This window comes from Emys orbicularis, chromosome 6 (genome assembly GCF_028017835.1).
Source record: "Emys orbicularis isolate rEmyOrb1 chromosome 6, rEmyOrb1.hap1, whole genome shotgun sequence".
Lineage (NCBI taxonomy): Eukaryota > Metazoa > Chordata > Testudines > Emydidae > Emys > Emys orbicularis.
Window position 1 is genome coordinate 79,834,022 of NC_088688.1, and position 18,459 is coordinate 79,852,480.

General features: G+C 41.6%; 1 protein-coding gene across 1 annotated transcript in view; it reads right to left on the reverse strand.

The window, feature by feature from the left end:
• Window positions 1–252: 252 nt before the first annotated feature.
• MARCHF3 (membrane associated ring-CH-type finger 3) overlaps window positions 253–18,459 on the reverse strand; it is a 117,906-nt gene continuing 99,699 nt past the window's right edge. Inside the window, exons 4-5 of the mRNA XM_065406534.1 lie at window positions 7,719–7,928; window positions 253–711 (exon numbers count right to left, since the gene is read on the reverse strand). Coding sequence (XP_065262606.1) covers window positions 553–711; window positions 7,719–7,928 — 369 coding nt within the window. The 3' untranslated portion in view covers window positions 253–552. The remainder of the gene's footprint in view (window positions 712–7,718; window positions 7,929–18,459) is intronic.

Consider the following 18,459-nt stretch of genomic DNA (forward strand, 5'->3'; position numbering starts at 1 on the left):
GAATGCTTTTTAAGGGGGTTTTATGTTAAATAGAATGCCCATTTGTAGAACTCACTTTAAAAACATTTTTAATAATCCAAGGTTAGTATAAGATGCCCTTCAAATAAAACTAAAGTAGCACAATTTCCTTCTTGTAATGTCATCTTCTTTGAGTCAGTAAAATAAAATATTCAGCACTGGTTCCTATTCAGATATCCACAGAAATAATACTGTAGAAATAAAGAAAGCACTCCTAAAAAATTTTTTGCATTGTTAATTACCATAGTTTTAATATTTTTAAACAATAATAAAAAAAGGATTTGCATCACTGACAAGGCAGGTATTAACATGAGTTTGTAGAATTCCATACAGTATCTGCTAAATAAACATGTTTGGCAGCTTAGCAAATATCATATGATTGCAGCATCCATGATTTTAATTAAAATAGTGATTTCTTCCTCTGTAAAGAGTTTGTAAACCGGAATAGCACTGTACCAGGTTCTGGATGGAATCAGAGCCCATGGGTTTAAGAAAGTATATTTAGTGCATGACTCCAGTACAGAACTGCCAAAATCAAACGATTGTCTCCTTTGAGTTCCTTTTGACTGAATGAAGGCCCAGCAATGACTGCTGGTTAGAAGGAACACTGACAGATTTTGGAATTAGGAGTATCACCCTCTGATTGGTCCGACGCCATTCGTTGTATAATCTACAGTGGTACCTAAATGACACCTGACGGAAGATCAAGAGAGAATAGATTATAAATTTAAAAATGCTTGGTGTCCTAGAATGAAATAAATTAGAAACAAAGAATAAACACCCCTGGGGGTCTATGGAAAAAATTTAAATCAAAATGGGGGGTTGCTAAAGTTTGAGAACCGCTGTTCTATCTGTAATGAATTGTACTGAATGCTAGTATGTTTATTTTCCGCTCCCCTGTGCTACCCATCCCCATTAGCTGCTGTCCACTCATTCTCATTATTACCAGCCTAATGGTTGGATAAAAACAGTAGCGAGATGACAATCTGAGGCTAGAAACAACTGTTGCACAGATTGCATCACAAGTTTTCAGCAGCAGGGAAGTGGAGTTGCTCGGGATAAAACCCGGGCCAGAGTCCATTCCTATCTCCCCACAGCTGGAAGCACTCACAATCTTACAAACTAGCTATCTCCCCAGTCTGGGGAGCCACTTCCATAAGTGTTAAAATTATTGGCAGCAACTTGGAAACAAATGAATCTGACATATAGCTTAATGCTGACAGTTGAGACACTGATAGTAAATTCATTGTGAAGATCTGCAAGTAGCTCACAGGTAGGCACATATATAAATGATTGAGGCTTATGCTCTCCTGCTTCTAACCCCCCCCCTTTTTTTTTCTTCCAATTAATGTGTCAGACTCAAGACTCCACAGAAGATACAGTAGTTGAGCGCCATGTTGCAGAACTGCCAGTTCTCACCATGGCAGCATGAGTATTTCAATTTAGGGAGCTGTTTGTTTGGTTTTTTTTTTTTTAAGTTGCTCAGGATCTCCAGAAAAGCTGGTGATTGCTTATGACTTTTACCTGCACTAAAAAGGGCCACCTTTGTTTTCAGTGGAATTGAAGCCAGATTGCCCTCAGGTGAGATGGCCAACGTTTCCCTTCATATTTTGCAAGAGGAAGTGGGGTTGCCCTTGTAAAGATAGGCACTAGTACTCTGTATTTTGAATGAGTTTGAAGCCAGATTAATGTCAGTGCAGATGACCACTTTTATTCACTAGGTGTGGCCTAGGCCTGAGATATTGAGGGGTAACATGGTACAAAGAATGAGACTATGGGGTGGGGGTAGGGAGAGAGGGGAACTTGGAGGAAGGCTATGGGGATGAGGAATATATGGGAGCCGGGCAGCAGACTGGAAGTAGTGGGAGACTAGAGAGGAAGGCACAGGCAGAGGATTGAGTGGCTGCCAGGAAAAGGCAGGGAGCAGGTGAGTGACAGCAACAAAAAAAAAGATAGAAAATGGCAGTAACTCACCCTAGGGATAAGAAGAGGGTAAGAGGAGGTCCCCTCTGAGAAGGGAGGGGAAAGGCCCACATTTTTGTGTCTATCCATTTTCAGTCAGAAATTATCAACAAACTGGGAATGGGGCTTCCAAACATCTAAAGACCCACTGCCGTTTCAACTGGATGCAGAACACTTCACCTCCTGTCTTAAGTACATGTTTAGCAATAACAGTGTGTTAAAAGCTATTGTGTTCCATCCCTCACGTGGATGCATTAGCAGTAGTGAGAGAAGTGATTGTGGCGTAGATACTGACAGCTGGCTGCCGTTTTTGCACACACAATTACCTTATATGTATTTAGCACTGAAGGCAATGGTATCAGACCCTTTATTTGTGAAGTGTATTGGTAATACATGACAATAATATAGTACTCTTGAGCCGTGGGTGGGAACTGCCTGTGCACTGATGACAGACACCTTGTCATTTGTCATTGCTATCCAGGAGCTATGGAGTGAAATGAAGACACTATATCTGGAGATGACACAGTCTGGGGAGAGGGAGGGACAATAGGAAGGTACTGCTGTTTGTTTACCCAGAGCTTGCAATATACTCAGTCTATGGCTGTGTAACTGTCAAAGGAAGCTACTCATGTCCTTACTCTAGGAGCTGCAAGTAAGCATCCAGAGCAGATTGCCAGGAGGATTTGGGGAACATAAATGATAGCGCTTTTATTTTAAGTGATGCAAATGTCTCCTTCAAAGCTGTCTTGAGTTAGCTATCTCAATATAAAATCCTAGCGTTTATCTCAGTAGAGCTAGTCAAGGTCAATCCTATATCCCCACCTGTGGTTTACCTCAACTAGCTACTATGTCTCTCTTCTCTCCACTAGGATTTTACACTGAGTTAGTTATCTGGTGTAAAAACACAGCTTTTTGCAGTGGAGACATAGCCTATATCTCCATTTTCACTGAACACATGAACATGCATGAGGTCTCTAAATGGATGAGTGTGCTAACAGCAGGAGAAGGCACATTGGAATGAGGTAAAGAACTTTCTCTGAAATGAATGGGCAGAATTCAGAATAAATTCTGGACAGAAAACAAAAGAACTCCTCTAGACAATCTGGATTTTAGCTCTAGTTCTCTGCAGCATCAAGCAAGTCCTTTCTGGAATAGCTGCATTGTTAACCCAGGCTGGAACTGTTTTAAGACATTTTCACAGGCTATCCTACTTAAGCTTGACAGCTTGTTTATGATGGGTTCTTGCCTTAGGGCAGTTTCTAAGTGATGTTAGCTAGTGAATTTCAGTAACAGTGAGGGCTGCTCACCATTGCATTTCTCGGAGAAGCCATTTTATGAGACATGAAACTCCTGAGGTGCTACATAAAATGTATGTTTTTTACATCAGTCACGGGCATACTAAGCATCTTTGTCTTTGGACTTGGATAGCAAGGGTTGGGGGAATCCATCTTCAAAGCTCACTTAGGTGCTTTGTGAACTCGTTCAGAGAGGCATTTGTTTTTAATATTTTTAAACAGCAATTACATTGTTTTGCAAACTAGAGGATTAAAATAATACTCTTGATAGACACCTTATCCAATCCCACAGAAGTCAGAGGCACTACTCAGGGTGTAAGTCAAAGCAGAATTTGGCCCTAAATTCTTGGCTTAAATAGAAAGCTTGCAGATCTTCCTACTCAAGCACACAAGCATTTTTTGTGTATAGGTCACAGAGATATTGACTAAATTCAGAAGAAAAGCAATAGTCTTTCTGGGACACTGACTGTTAAATTTGCAAGGAAGCTATTTTACCCTGTCCCTAAGAACCTCTCTACCAAAAAAGTGTCTCCCGTTGGCAGCCCATTAAGCTCTTGGTTCACTGAGGTGTAGTGGTGTATAAATAACCCATATGCCAGTTTTGGATTATAGAGAAAATTAAACTGATTTGTTGGAAGTAAACTGAAATTTTATTGTTTACTTTTTCCAGAACCTTAAGGAGCATCACTGTGCTGCACATATACTTTATCCTGAAGTGATAAGAATATTCCTTCCCTGGCTCTCTAACAGCAGTGCAGATTCGCCTATGTTCCTATCTTTCAGATTAGAATGGATCTGCTGATGGTGCTTTTTACTCTGGTAACACAAAGATTGGCTATATAGAAGTGCATGGTGCTCTGTAGCAAAAGTAAAGATAATAGGGCCAAGATTTTTCAAAAGTTATGTGATTTTTTTGTGTGTGTTCCCAACATGTCACACTTGGGATAGGCTTGATTTTTGGAAGTTGAGTGGCTAATACCCTCTGAAAGTCAAGCCCTTTTAAGGTGCTGTAGTTAGGCAGCCAAAATCATAGTTGCTTTGAAAATCTTGGCCTTTCCAGAGGAACTTACTGTCTTGCTGATAAAGTATTCTAAAATGCTTTGCATATAGACAGTGCCTTTCAGCTAAGCATGTCAAGCCACCTTACAAAAGTATTTAAGTCTTACAACCTGTCTGTACAGAAACATTACAGCCATATTGTAGATGGTGAAAACTGAGGCACACAGCACCTAAGTGACCTGCTCAAACTCATTCTGTGTAGCAGTGCTTCAATGAGATCCCAGTCCTGGCTACTTGGCTTCCTTCTTCTAACCACTCAATTCACTTCCTCCGAAATGGGAGGTGTGACATTGCACTCTATATGATTTTATGAAAATATGCTAATGAGTGTGAATATAATGTAAGTGGAATATGCTTCATGTAAAAGGTCTCTTGTAAGGTATCGTTACAAAGTTTATAATCTACTGAGTGTGTTCATCCTATTTGTATGAATGTACCATTCTTGTATCTGAAACTAGGAATATAAAATTTAACTCTGAGGTCCTATTGTAGTTATGCAAAGTATGGGCCATTAATGGTGGCTTGGAATCTTGATGGCTCCCATTAACCAGGACAATTGATTGTAGATGGCTCTGTTTACTTGTAAGTCTTCTTGTATATGTGTTTGCTGGCAAGTTGGCAATGAAGACCGTGGCTACACTCAAAACTTCAAAGAGCTGCTGTTGGAGTGCTCCCGCAGCAGCGCTTTGAAGTGCGAGTGTGATCGTGCGCCAGCGCTGGGAGAGACCTCTCCTAGTGCTGCAGGTACTCCACCTCCACGAGGGGATTAGTTTACAGCGCTGGGAGCCGTACTGTTTACGCTGGCGCTTTACAGTGCTGTAACTTGCTGCGCTCAGGGGGGTGTTTTTTCACACCCCTGAGCGAGGAAGTTGCAGCGCTGTAAAGCGCCAGTGTAGCCAAGCCCGAAGTCTTACAGTGACGTGATCATGTCACCTCAACTGGACTCTATCTTTAACCTGGTGCTTTTCCATTTAGAAGGAGGGGTGGGAACCCAGAGAGGGACAAAGGATTGCCACCTTGTGCAAAAGGTATATAAGGGGGTGGAACAGAACCAAGGGGCGACAGTCATGAGAAATCCACTAGCTAACACCTGAGCTGGAACAAGGACTGTACCTGGGGAAAGGATTGGGCCCAGACTAGAAGGAGGCTAGTCTGTCAGAGAAGCTTATTGGAACATCGGAGGATGAGATTTACCTGCATTTAGTTTTTACTGTATTAGGCTTAGACTTGTGTGTTTTTGTTTTATTTTGCTTGGCAATTTACTTTGTGCTGTCTGTTATTACTTGGAACCACTTAAAATCTTACTTTTTGTATTTAATAAAATCACTTTTTACTTATTAATTAACCCAGAGTATGTATTAATATCTGCGGGGGGGGGGGAGGGGGAGGCAAACAGCTGTGCATCTCCTTATAGAGGGCGAACAATTTACGAGTTTACCCTGTATAAGCTCTATACAGGGTAAAATAGATTTATTTGGGGTTTGGACCCCATTGGGAGCTGGGCATCTGAGTGCTGGAAACAGGAGCACTTCTTAAGCTGTTTTCAGTTAAGCCTGCAGCTTGTGAGGGATGTGGTTCAGACTTGGATCTGTGTTTGCAGCAGGCAAGCATGTCTGGCTCAAACAAGGCAAGGTACTGGAGTCCCAAGCTGGCAGGGAAAATGGGCTCAGAGGTAGTCCCAGCACATCAGGTGGCAGTTCCCAAGGGGGTTTCTGTGCTCTAACCTGTCACAGGAGTGGTTGCTGTTCTGCAAAGTGAGATACTTTGCCTCCCTCTCACATCTACCTCCTGCTGCCCTGAGTAATATAGTGAAATGGATATAGATTTCTCCCCTCCTCTCCCTCCCCGGTTGAAAAACCACAACTAGGGGGCCACCGTGCAATGAAGATGGTGTATTTCAGTTAAACTGATTGAGCTACATATTGATATCAGGCTCATCACCATAATATCTAAACACTTACCAAAATTTTGAAAGACACAGACACACACTTCTCATTCCATACTCCTAAAGGAGAAACCCTTTTTTAAAACGAATAAGTGATTTTTAAATGTTGTTGGTAAGAATGGCCCTACCCAAGTAGCTTTTAGTAGCTTCAGTTAATTGTTGCAGTAGTTATTTAATGGGCACCCACAGGAGTCCATGCACGAAGAATAATGAAATCTAATTATTCAGCCAAACCATTTTTGCATAGTTCCAAACCCTACTAATTCTGAAATTAAGAAACAAATCAGGCTCCAGTTGGGCTTTCAAGGTGACTTGGATGTATAGTACATAAGTATCTTAGTGATCATCTGAAATCTACAAGCTCTGTAAGGTAACCTGAGGGGTAGCATCAAATACAAAAACACTCTGCTGCCTAACTTCTAGTGTGCTTCCAACCTAGTGTGTTTACAAACTGAAGAATTAAGCCACACTTGCCAAAGGGAAATGTTTGCAGCAACTCACCAAAGGAAACAGCTAAGTACAGCACTGAGGACAGAAGGGCGAAACTGCAGACATTTTGGGCAAAATTTCTAAGCTGCATGTGTTTTCTTGTGAGAGCTCCCAAATTGGCCTGCAATTATGCGTATTGGCAACGCTGCTGCCAACACCACAAATGGAATGAATGAAGCAGGTCACACCTTGCTCAGAGCTATTGCTTGCTTCAGGTTGCCTGCAGCCTCAGTGATGCAACATGGCTTAGGGTTTGTTGGCTGCACTGGAATTTTTTAGCACAAGTGTGGGTGCATTGCATGGGGGTGGCTATATTGGTTCAGCCACCTTCCAGCACAGCCAAACCCTTGCATTCTGTTCCCATTTGGAGGGGTATCACAAGAGCTCAAAATGAGGCTATTTTTTATATAAATGAACGCTTAGATTCTGAAGCACCATCCTGCAGCAAGGTGTGGATTCCGTGGCAAATTCCATGGCAGAATACATGGGGCCTCAAGAAGCAGGGATGTGAAAAATATTCTACTAAAATTAAATTTTTACACAAACTCAGCACTTTGAAAAGTATCTGCACTCATAATAGCAGTCAGAAGTCAAATTAGAAGACCATGCTTGTGCCACGGCCATGTGGCAGCCATTTTAAGGCTGCCAGGATCCATCTTAAATCTCCCTTTTCTCCTCCCCACAGCTTCAATGACAGTTCACTCCTGCAACATCTGTCTTGAACACTTCTCCCCTCGGGCTTTCTCGCTCCCTCCTGCCATCTCCTATGGGGCTCTGAGTCAGTTATTACCAAATACCAAAGGCAAAGTACCTTTAAGGAAGAGTTCTGTATAGTTTAATTGGGATGAAACCTATAGGTCCCCTACAGACATTACTCTAAAAAATCCTATAAAAGGTAATAGAATATGACACACACCCTACCACATGATCGTTAGATAAACAGTACTTACTAGTGTCCAAAAGAGGTAAATAGTGAAGAGTGCGACAGTGAGTGCAATGAGGCCAACAGCTTCTAGCCTACTACTAAAGTGCAGATGGTCCACTGCTCCCCGCAGACACAACCAGCCAGAGATGGTCGCCAGTGGAGTTATAAACAAGAAGCACACCATGTCTCCAAACAGAGTCCGTTTCTCATGCTGCGGGCCTGGGTTTCTTAGCCACTGCAGAAGGGAATTGAAACAAAAGAAGTGTCAGTAAAATCTTGTTAGAATGGTATAGAAACATGGCTGTGGTGGCAACAGTTTTTATGGCATCTAGTTACCACATCTTGGAGAGGTAGATTTACTACAGCAATAGAAGAACCCCTTCCATCACTGTAATGTCTACACTACAGTGCTAGACCAGTGCAGTATTTCTAATGTAGATATACCCTTAATGTCCTGGGGTGGGTCTATACTAGAAAATTAGATAGACCCAGCTATGTCGCTGAGGGGTGTGAAAAATCCACACCCTGGAGCCACACAGTTAAGCTGACCTAAATCCCCACATAGACGGCGCTAAATCAGCAGAAGAATTCTAGCTACTGCCACTTGGGAAGATGGATCATCTATACCGATGGGAGAACCTCTCCTGTTCGTGTAGGTAGTGTCTACACTAAAGCACAACACCTGTGCTGCTGTAGCATTTCAAATGTAGACTAACCCCTAACCTCAAGGTCACTTAAGCATTAAAATGTTGAGATGTCGTTTGTATAAAAGATATTAAAAAATAAGAGCCTATAACTTTTTACATTAAAACAGTTTGATTGTTTTGGTTGCTTCTAGAAATGATTGATTATAACTGTCACCTTGTTCAATTTCCATGGATCCCTGTAATGAGAAACCATAAGGAGAATGTAAAAAGCAACAGAGAGTCCTGTGGCACCTTTAAGACTAACAGATTTATTGGAACATAAGCTTTCGTGGGTGAATACCCACTTTGTCAGACACATGTAATGGAAATTTCCAGAGGCAGGTATAAATATGCAGGCAAGAATCAGTCTGGAGATAACGAGGTTAGTTCAATCAGGGAGGGTGAGGTCCTCTGATAGCAGTTGAGGTGTGAACACCCAGGGAGGAGAAACTGCTTTTGCAGCAAACAAACCTCGATGCCAACTCTGCCCACATATCTACACCAGGAACACCATCACAGGACCTAACCAGATCAGCTACATCATCACCGGTTCATTCACCTGCACGTCCACCAATGTTATATATGCCATCATGTGCCAGCAATGCCCCTCTGCTATGTACATTGGCCAAACTGGACAGTCACTACATAAAAGGATAAATGGACACAAGTCATATCAGGAATGACAATATACAAAAAACCTGTAGGCGAACACTTCAACCTCCCTGGCCACACAATAGCAGGTGTAAAGGTAGCCATCTTACAGCAAAAAAACTTCAGGACCAGACTCCAAAGAGAGCTTCAGTTCACTTGCAAATTTGACACCATCAGCTCAGGATTAAACAAAGACTGTGAATGGCTAGCCAACTACAAAAGCAGTTTTTCCTCCCTTGGTGTTCACACCTCAACTGCTAGCAGAGGACCTCACCCTCCCTGATTGAACTAACCTCGTTATCTCCAGACTGATTCTTGCCTGCATATTTATACCTGCCTCTGGAAATTTCCATTACATGCGTCTGACGAAGTGGGTGTTCACTCATGAAAGTTTATGCTCTAATACATCTGTTAGTCTTAAAGGTGCCACAGGACCCTGTTGCTTTTTACAGATCCAGACTAACACGGCTACCCCTCTGATACTTGACATAAGGAGAATGCAAGGAACTAAAGGGAACAGGAGTGGGGATTCTCCTTTTAGAGGTGCCTATCGAAATATTTTTGTTATAAGTGTTTAAAAGGTGACCTACAACGAGAGTTGCTGAGCATCTGCAACTCCCATTGGTCTCAGTGCTACTGCAGATGTTCACCACCTCACTTCTCCAAGTAAGAGCCTAAAATGGTAAAATCTTTTTATTTCAGCACCATGGTCTAACGGTATGTCCACGCTGCAGCTAGATACCTGTGGCTGGCCCATGCCAGCTGACTCAGGCTTGAGGGGCTCAGATTAATTGTTATGCAGATGTTTGGGTTTGGGCTGCAGCCTGAGCTCTGGGACCCTCCTACCTCACAGGATTCTAGAGCCTGGGTTCCAGCCTGAATCTGTCTACACTGAAATTAAACAGCCCCTTAGCCCAAGCCCCACGACCCTGAGTCAACTGGCACAGGCCACTCATGGGTTTTTAATTGCAGTATAGATATACTCCTAGTGTCTGCAATTAACCATGCTGTGAGGGGCATTCAACACATAATTTCAGATTCTGCTTCAGGTTAGGCCCTCCCCTCCCTAAAATGTAGCTGGCCAACTCACACTATGTGGTGATGGTGTTGGCATGCACCATACTGGGACATTCCATCAAAGCAGGATGTGGCTGGCTGTGGTGCTGGCATTCAGAGAGGAGGCCTATCCTGAAGAAGGAGGGGGGCGGCAGGGGCACACACACACACACACACACACACACTTTATAGTGTTTTCTCGGTGCAGTGTAATTTTTGTAAGGTATAAAACACCTACACTTGAATTAACAATTGTATTTTATGTAAGTCAATTAACATGATTGAGAATTCAAGCGAAGGCAAGCTCTATGGGGATGTTAGGAGAGTTAGTGAGGAAAAGATAAGGGATGATGTGGTTTGCATATAGACTCACAGACTTTAAGGGCAGAAAAGTCATCTTGATCATTGAGTCAGACTTCCTGCACATTGCAGGCCACAGAACCTCATCCACCCACTCCTGTAATAGACCCCTAACCTCTGGCCAAGTTACTAAAGTCCTCACATCATGGTTTAAAGACGTCAAGTTACAGCGAATCCACCATTTACACTAATTTTAACCCGCAAGTGATCTGTGGCTCATGCTGCAGAGGAAGGCGAAAACCCCCCAGGGACTCAGCCAATCTGACCCGGGGGAAAATTCCTTCAAAACCCCAAATATGGCAATCAGTTAAACCCTAAGCATGTGGGAAAGACCCTCCACCCAGACACCTGGGAAAGAATTCTCTGTAATAACTCAGAGCCCTCCCCCTCTAGTGTCCCATCACCAGCCATTGGGAATATTTGCTGCTAGCAGTCGCAGATCAGCTACTGTACATAGCATTGTAGGGAGTCTCACCATACCAACCCCTCCATAAACTTATCAAGCGCAGTCTTGAAGTCAGTCAGGGTTTTTGCCTCCATATGTTAATGACACCCAGCTTTATGGCTCCATCTTGTTTGACCCAGCTGGTCCAGTGGGACAAATAGCAAAGATTGACTGAAACTGGGTATTGGATGAAGAGAATATGGACAGGGCAATTATTAATTTAACAAGAACATTCCAGGAGCTGATACAAGCAGGTCTTATAGCATAAATGCTTTATATTTCAGAAGTTAGTTTTGAAATATGAACCCAAAATTGCAAATGTGTAATCCACTGTACTGGCTGCATGAATTCAGTCACTGCACGTTTCCTCCCAACATAGCATACCCTTGTTCCTAAATATGCTTCTGTTTAGAATCTAGTTTTCAGTCTTTTGTTTTGGAAACGTACACTGTCAACCTATTTTACAGCTAAAAAAATCAAGCCAGCAAATTCTTTCATGAAACTGAAACCCGCACAATGATTCCAGCAAAGTACTGAGTGGACTATTTGATCCTGAGGTATAGAGGTGCTAGCGTGCTATGAAAGACTGAGATGTAGGGCCAGATGCTACTGTCAGCTCTGCACTGCAGCATTTAATTTGCACTTTTTTTTTAAATAAGATTCAATAAGTCTCAATGGTCTCAAAACATAAATCAGGAATAAATGGTCAGTTTTTTGCCAGGCAAAAGATTAAGAGTAAGGTGCCCCAACTTCAGTACTAGGACTTGTGTTGTTTAATATAGTGATTAATTATCTGAAAACAGTGAAGTGGCAAAATCTGCAAATGACACAAAATAATGTAGGTTTGTAAAGACTAGAAAAGATTATGTGGAGCTTTAGACGGTTCTAAGGAGGCCAGCTGAATGAGTAGCATGATAGCACATGCAAATGCAATGTTGACAGATGCACAGCAGTGCAGACTAGAAGGAATCATTTGAAATATTTGTACACATTACTGGGTTCCGAAGTAACTGAAACCACTCAGGAAAAAAAAGACCAGGAGTCAATGTAGACAATTCAATGAAAACTTCTGCTCAGTGTGCAATGACAAATTAGAGAAGCAAACAAACAGGATATATAAAGAATGGGTTAGAAAATAATACTGAAAATATCACAGTGCAGTTTAATAAATCAAGTCTTCATTGGAATACAGTTCTCAATTCTGGTCACCCTATCTCAAAAAAGATCTAGTTGAAATAAAAGAGGTCCAGAGCCATAGAACAAAAATGATCAGTGGCGTGGGGAGACGTCCACATGAAAAGAGACTAAGAATGCTGGAATTGTGTAAAAAGGAAAAAAGTCAGAGGGTACAAGATAGAAATACAGAAAATAATGAATGTTAGAGAGAAAGTCAATTGGGTGCTCTCATTTACCTGTTCTTATACAAGAACGAGGGGATATCCAAGCAAAATAATACATAAATTAAAAAAATAAAGAATTTTTTTTCATACAACACAATTAACTTTTGGAACTTCAGTGCCACAAAATATATTTGAGTCAAACAGTCTAGTAGTATTCAGAAAAACATATAATATTTACATGGAAAATGAAAACATCCTCTATTATAGTAAAGAAGATATATACACAGTATATACTCGTTCATTAGCCCGTTCGTTTATAAGCCGACCCCCCAAGATGGATAGGTAAAAATAGCAAAAACTGTATGACCCTTTCATAAGCCAACCCTATATTTCAGGGGTTGGCAAACTTTGGCTCCTGGCCCGTTAGGGTAAGCTGCTAGTGGGCCTGGACGTTTTGTTTACCAGGAGCGTTCGCAAGCCCGGAGCCCCTCAGCTCCCAGTGGCCGCGGTTTGCCGTTCCCAGCCAATGGGAGCTGCGGGAAGTGGTGCCACTTCCCACAGCTCCCATTGGCTGGGAACGGCAAACCGCAGCCACTGGGAGCTGAGGGGCTCTGTGCCTGCAGACGCTCCAGGTAAACAAAACGTCCTGACCCACCGGTGGCTTACCCTGACGGGCCAGGAGCCAAAGTTTTCTGACCCCTGCTATATTTTAAAAGTTGGCGTCACAAGAAACACTCAAAAGGTTTGCTAGAATTATTTTAATGTAATTAATGAAAAACCTGTTGTTGTTATAATAATAACTGAACAATTACAGTCAATATTTAAAATCAGTACATGGATATTTAAAACGAGTAACTTAGAACAATATCAGACTTTAAAAAGTCTTAAAATCCTTCAAAGTCTGAATCAGTCTCTGATTCACCAAACAGTTCATTAAACTCTACTTCAGTCACAGCTGCACCTGCATTGTCATCGTGGATGTCGGCAGTGTCGTCTTCAGACTCATATTCCTTCTCATCCTCAGCCTCTATTGTGTCATCATCAAATATGGCATCATCTTCTGACCCGTCGAGTGCATTGCTGATACAGCATTTGCAAAATGATTTTTCTATCATTTCCGAGGGAATGGACACCCACGCGTTCTTGACCCACTGGGCGACCAGATTGATTCCTGCCTTTTGTCAACTTCGCCATGCCTCAGCACATCCATTCAGACCACATTTTGCGTAGCCTGTCTTTAAAGGATTTGTTCAGGCAAACATCAAGCGGTTGTAGAACTGAAATTAAGCCTCCAGGTATTACAGCCAGGTAATAGTTTTCATATTTTTGGCCACATTTTTCACCTCATCTGTCTTGTGTGCCCCGAACATGTCCCAAACGAGCATAGCCGGTTTCTTGAAAAGTGCTCCTGGTCTCTTATTCCACACTTTTCCAGCCATTCAATAGTCCCACTTTCATCCATCCATCCCTTTTCGTGTGCACGTAGGATGACACCAGCAGGTAATTTCATGTTTTTAGGCAAGGTTTTTCTTTTAAAAATAACAACAGGAGGGAGCTTTGATCCATTTGCCAAACACGATAAAACCACCGTAAAATGGATTTTTTCATGGCCAGTGGTTTTAATTAAAACTGCTTTTTTACCAACACCGGTTACCGTTTTGTTGCTCGGAGATCGAATGTCGTCAGTGTTTCGTCCATATTTCCGATTTGTGACAGTTCAAATGCATATTCCTTTTGATATTTTATAATAAACCTTTGGAAAGATTTGATTTTTTCTTCCAGATCTCTCAGCAGCTTTTGCGCTATCTTTGTTCGCTGATGAAGACAGAGACCATGATGGTTCATGAAGCAAGTACACCAACCCGCTGATGCGACGAACACTGACGGCTTTACTGAGTTGTATTTGTCGTCTTTCGACATTTGCAGAGCACGCAGATGAATTCCAGTTCTAGTGACAATGTACCCATTTTGTCGACATTCAACAACCCAATTATTGAGATCTTTCTCCAGCTCAGGAAATGAAGCAGACCTCGTTGGACATTTTTTCTTGCTTCTTGGCATGTCTTTTAGTGTTGTTTTATTTTTTTGCCATTCTCTTATTTGCTTCTCATTGATACAGAATTCACGAGCAGCGGCGCAATTATTGTTTGCTTCTGCATATTCAACAACTTTAAGTTTCAACACTGCGTGATAAGCAGACCGTTTTCTTTTGATTTCACCATTGTTCATTTTAAATACTAGTATGAAAATAGATTATTATTATTATTATTATAGTTATAGATTTTGTAGGACTTTATATAGGAATGTCACCTGCTTTATCACTGTCAAATTATTATTGTTCTTTGTTTATTTCAAAGCAGCCCTGTAGATTGGCATGTCTCTGGCGATAATAGGCTATTTAAATTTTATTAGAGATTCCATCGATTCTGTGCGTTATATTTTCATATTGGCTCGAGACTTACGAGGTCCATTTGTAGAAATGCATGAAGAGATCAAATTACACAGTAGCAGACTGACACCAGTGCTATAGTACTATAATTCATTGTATTTTTATGATTGGCTTGTAAGGTGTAGCATTTTGTGAACTGCATGGGTCAAATGTCATGCAGATCTGCAGCACTGCTCTTTTAGTATTCATTTCAAGCCAATCTAGTCCACTAAACAAAGCCTTTGCAACTTTAAAAGGCTGCAGTATTGAGATCAATAAATGGGATGGCAAACTTTGGCTCCTGGCCCATTAGCGTAAGCCGCTGGTGGGTTGGAACGTTTTGTTTACCTGGAGCGTCTGCAGGCATGGAGCCCCTCAGCTCCCTGTGGCCATGGTTCGCCATGTCCAGCCACTTCCCGCAGCTCTCATTGGCTGGGAACGGCGAACTGCGGCCACAGTGAGCTGAGGGGCTCCATGCCTGCAAACGCCCCAGCTAAACAAAACCACAATGTATTAGATATTCAATTCAATGATTCCATAGAGTTTAAAATCATCAAATTTTGGTGTAGACCCATTTATAAGCCAATTCCCGCTCTTTGATGCTTCACTTTTTTACCAAAAATATTTGGCTTATGAACGAGTATATACGGTATTTTTTCTTTTTTTAGAAGGGATCTAAAGCCTCATGCTTTAGATCATATGCCAACCACTAACTGACAAGGTTTAGGAAGACATCTCGCCATGGGAAGGTTATTTAATAATGGCCTACTTCAGGATTTCTTGTACCTTCCTATAAAACATCTGATACTGGCCAGTCTCAGAGACAAGATACCGGATTAGACAGACCATCACTCTGTTACGCTATTGCAGCACCTATAGTCTTATGCCCCCAGTTACACATGTAAAAGCTCTTACGCAGCACAGGTGTAAGTGACTGGCATGTAGTAATCAATTCTGCTGATGCACAAGAAGGACCAGAATCCAACCACTCTCTCTTATCTCCACAGTGCAAACAGAAGCAAACAGTAGTAAACATTTATATACCATCAGTAGGCACACTGACTGACGGAACACCCAGGGATCTGTTGTGTAAGAATGTGCCATTTTTCCATAGTTACTTTTCAAAGCAGAGTTGAATTTTAAGCTGTCATCTACCTTAGATAGATTAAACTGAACTCTTGGTCTTCTTCAAAGCTGTTCAATTAACATTGACTTGACTGGCTTCATGTGACTCCACATATTTCAAGTAATTTAAAGATCCAAATACAAACTCCAGCACTCACAAATCTGTGGATTTGTGACACTCCTGGAGGACTTTATGTCTACAAGCCAATTAATGAATTACAGTGAGACAAATCTCTGACCAGCATAATTTTGCTCCAAAACCATCCTTGGTATTTAAAAGGAAAACTTCACATATGCACAGCTAGCAATTTGAAATTTCCAAAGATCCCCTTTCAACATAAATATACTGAAAAATGATTTGACCTCATCAAATAATTTGAAACTTCAGACTCCTGAGATGAACAAATGAGCAAAGTTTCCTCTTAATTGGTTTACTTCATCATTATGTCGGGTTGGATCACAGAAACCCTCTTGGGAGCTGCCACCCGATGTGCCAAGATTACTTTTACCCCTGCCTTCCCTGCCAGCTCAGGGTCCCAGCACCCTGTCTTGCTGAGCCAGACACTCCCATCTGCTCCAATAAAGACCCAGGGTTTGAATTACTTGCCCCAAAGCTGCAGGTTTACCTGAAAGCAGCTAACAGAAGTGTTCTTGTCTTTAACACTCAGATGCCCAACTCCCAATGGGGTCTAAACTCAAATAAATCCATTTTACCCTGTATAAAGCTTATTCAGGGTAAACTCATAAATTTTTCGCCCTCTATAACACTGATAGAGAGATATGCACAACTGTTTGCTCTTCGTTAATACATACTCTGAGTTAATTAATAAGTAAAAAGTGATTTTATTAAATACAGAAAGTAGGATTTAAGTGGTTCCAAGTAGTAACAGACAGAACAAAGTAAGTCACCAAGCAAAATAAAATAAAACACGCAAATCTATGTCTAAACAAACTGAATACAGATAATCTCACCCTCAGAGATGCTTCAGTAAGTTTTTTCCTCAGACTAGACACCTTCCAGGCCTGGGCACAATTCTTTCCCCTGGTACAGCTCTTGTTCCAGCTCAGGTGGTAGCTAGGGGATTCCTCATGATGGCTCCTCTCTCCCCTTTGTTCTCTTTCACCCCTTTATATATCTTTTGCATAAGGCGGGAATCCTTTGTCCCTCTCTGGGTTCCCACCCCCTCCTTCTCAATGGAAAGACACCAGTTAAAGATGGATTCCAGTTCAGGTGACATGATCACGTCACTGCAAGACTTCGTTGCCCACATGCCAGCACACACATATACAGGAAGACTAACAGGTAAACACAGTCATCTGAAGACAATTGTCCTGGTTAATGGGAGTCATCAAGATTCCAAGCCACCATTAATGGCCCACACTTTGCATAATTACAATAGGCCCTCAGAGTTATATTTCATATTTCTAGTTTCAGATACAAGGGTGGTACATTTATACAAATAGGATGATCACATTCAGTAGATCTTTGTAATGATACCTTACAAGAGACCTTTTGCATGAAGCATATTCCAGTTACATTATATTCACTCATTAGCATATTTTTATAAAACCACATAGACTGCCACGTCACAATCGTGTCTGAGCAAACATCACAAAACACAGAACTGTGTTCCTGAAATGTCAGATTGGGCTTGAGACATTTTGGGGTATGTGTCATGATCTTGAAGTCCTACACTTAGGAAAGGGAAATCAGCAGAAACTGGAGACAGATATCTGGAAGCAGCGTTTCAGGCATACTTTGGTGAGGGGGCGTGCAATAGCAAACTAAATAAATACCAGCTGCCAGTAGAAAGAGCATTGGTAGTAGCCTCTCCAGAGTTAAGGCCCCCAATGGGCAAACATTTACTCACATGCTTAACTTCAATTAGATGACTCACGTGCTAAAGTTAAGTACATGCCTAAGTGTTTTCAGGATCAGGGCCTAAGGTTGCAGTCAGCTTCCATTATAAAGCTCTATTTTGGTTCCCCTATAACTTTGGCTTGGAAAATTGCCAGACTTACTCTGGAGGCAAAGAAGATTCTACAACCTTTGAGGAAAATCCACCAAGCTGAGTTACAGGTACTTAATATCTACCCTGAATTTTTGCCTTTTTTTCCTGAAACTTGTATCCCTTCAGCTAAAAAGTAGCAAACTTTCCAAACAGCTCATGCTCCTTGAAAGCTGAGACACCAGCTATACTTGTAGAAAGCAGATTGCAGTCAGGCAAAGTTAGCAATTTTTGTTGTGGTTAGTCCCTCCTTTTGTCAAGGTAAATGGGAAGGGTTTTGCCTTTAATGTAAAGATTGACACTAGGTAGATCTGTGAACATGTTAATCTCAATGGGATTGTTTCACTTTAGGAAGTGTTTAGGTGACAACTAACAAACAGGTTCCTTTAGTGCAGTTGATAAAGGGCCTGTGCTTCTGGAGGTAGAGGGTAAGGGTTTAAGGCTTTGCTGCTGTATGTAGTTTTATTATGGCAAAGTAATAGTCTCTTCAAATATAAGTTTCCAACTATACTTCTGTTATAAGGCTGGGCTTCTGTCTAAATCCCATCCCCCACACCCCATTTAAAAAACCTCAGCCATTCATATTTTTACGTTTGTCTCATTCCCAGTGAGAATGTTTTCTGAGTATGTGGAGGGAGCTGAGTAAGAACGCTGTGGCGTTACAAG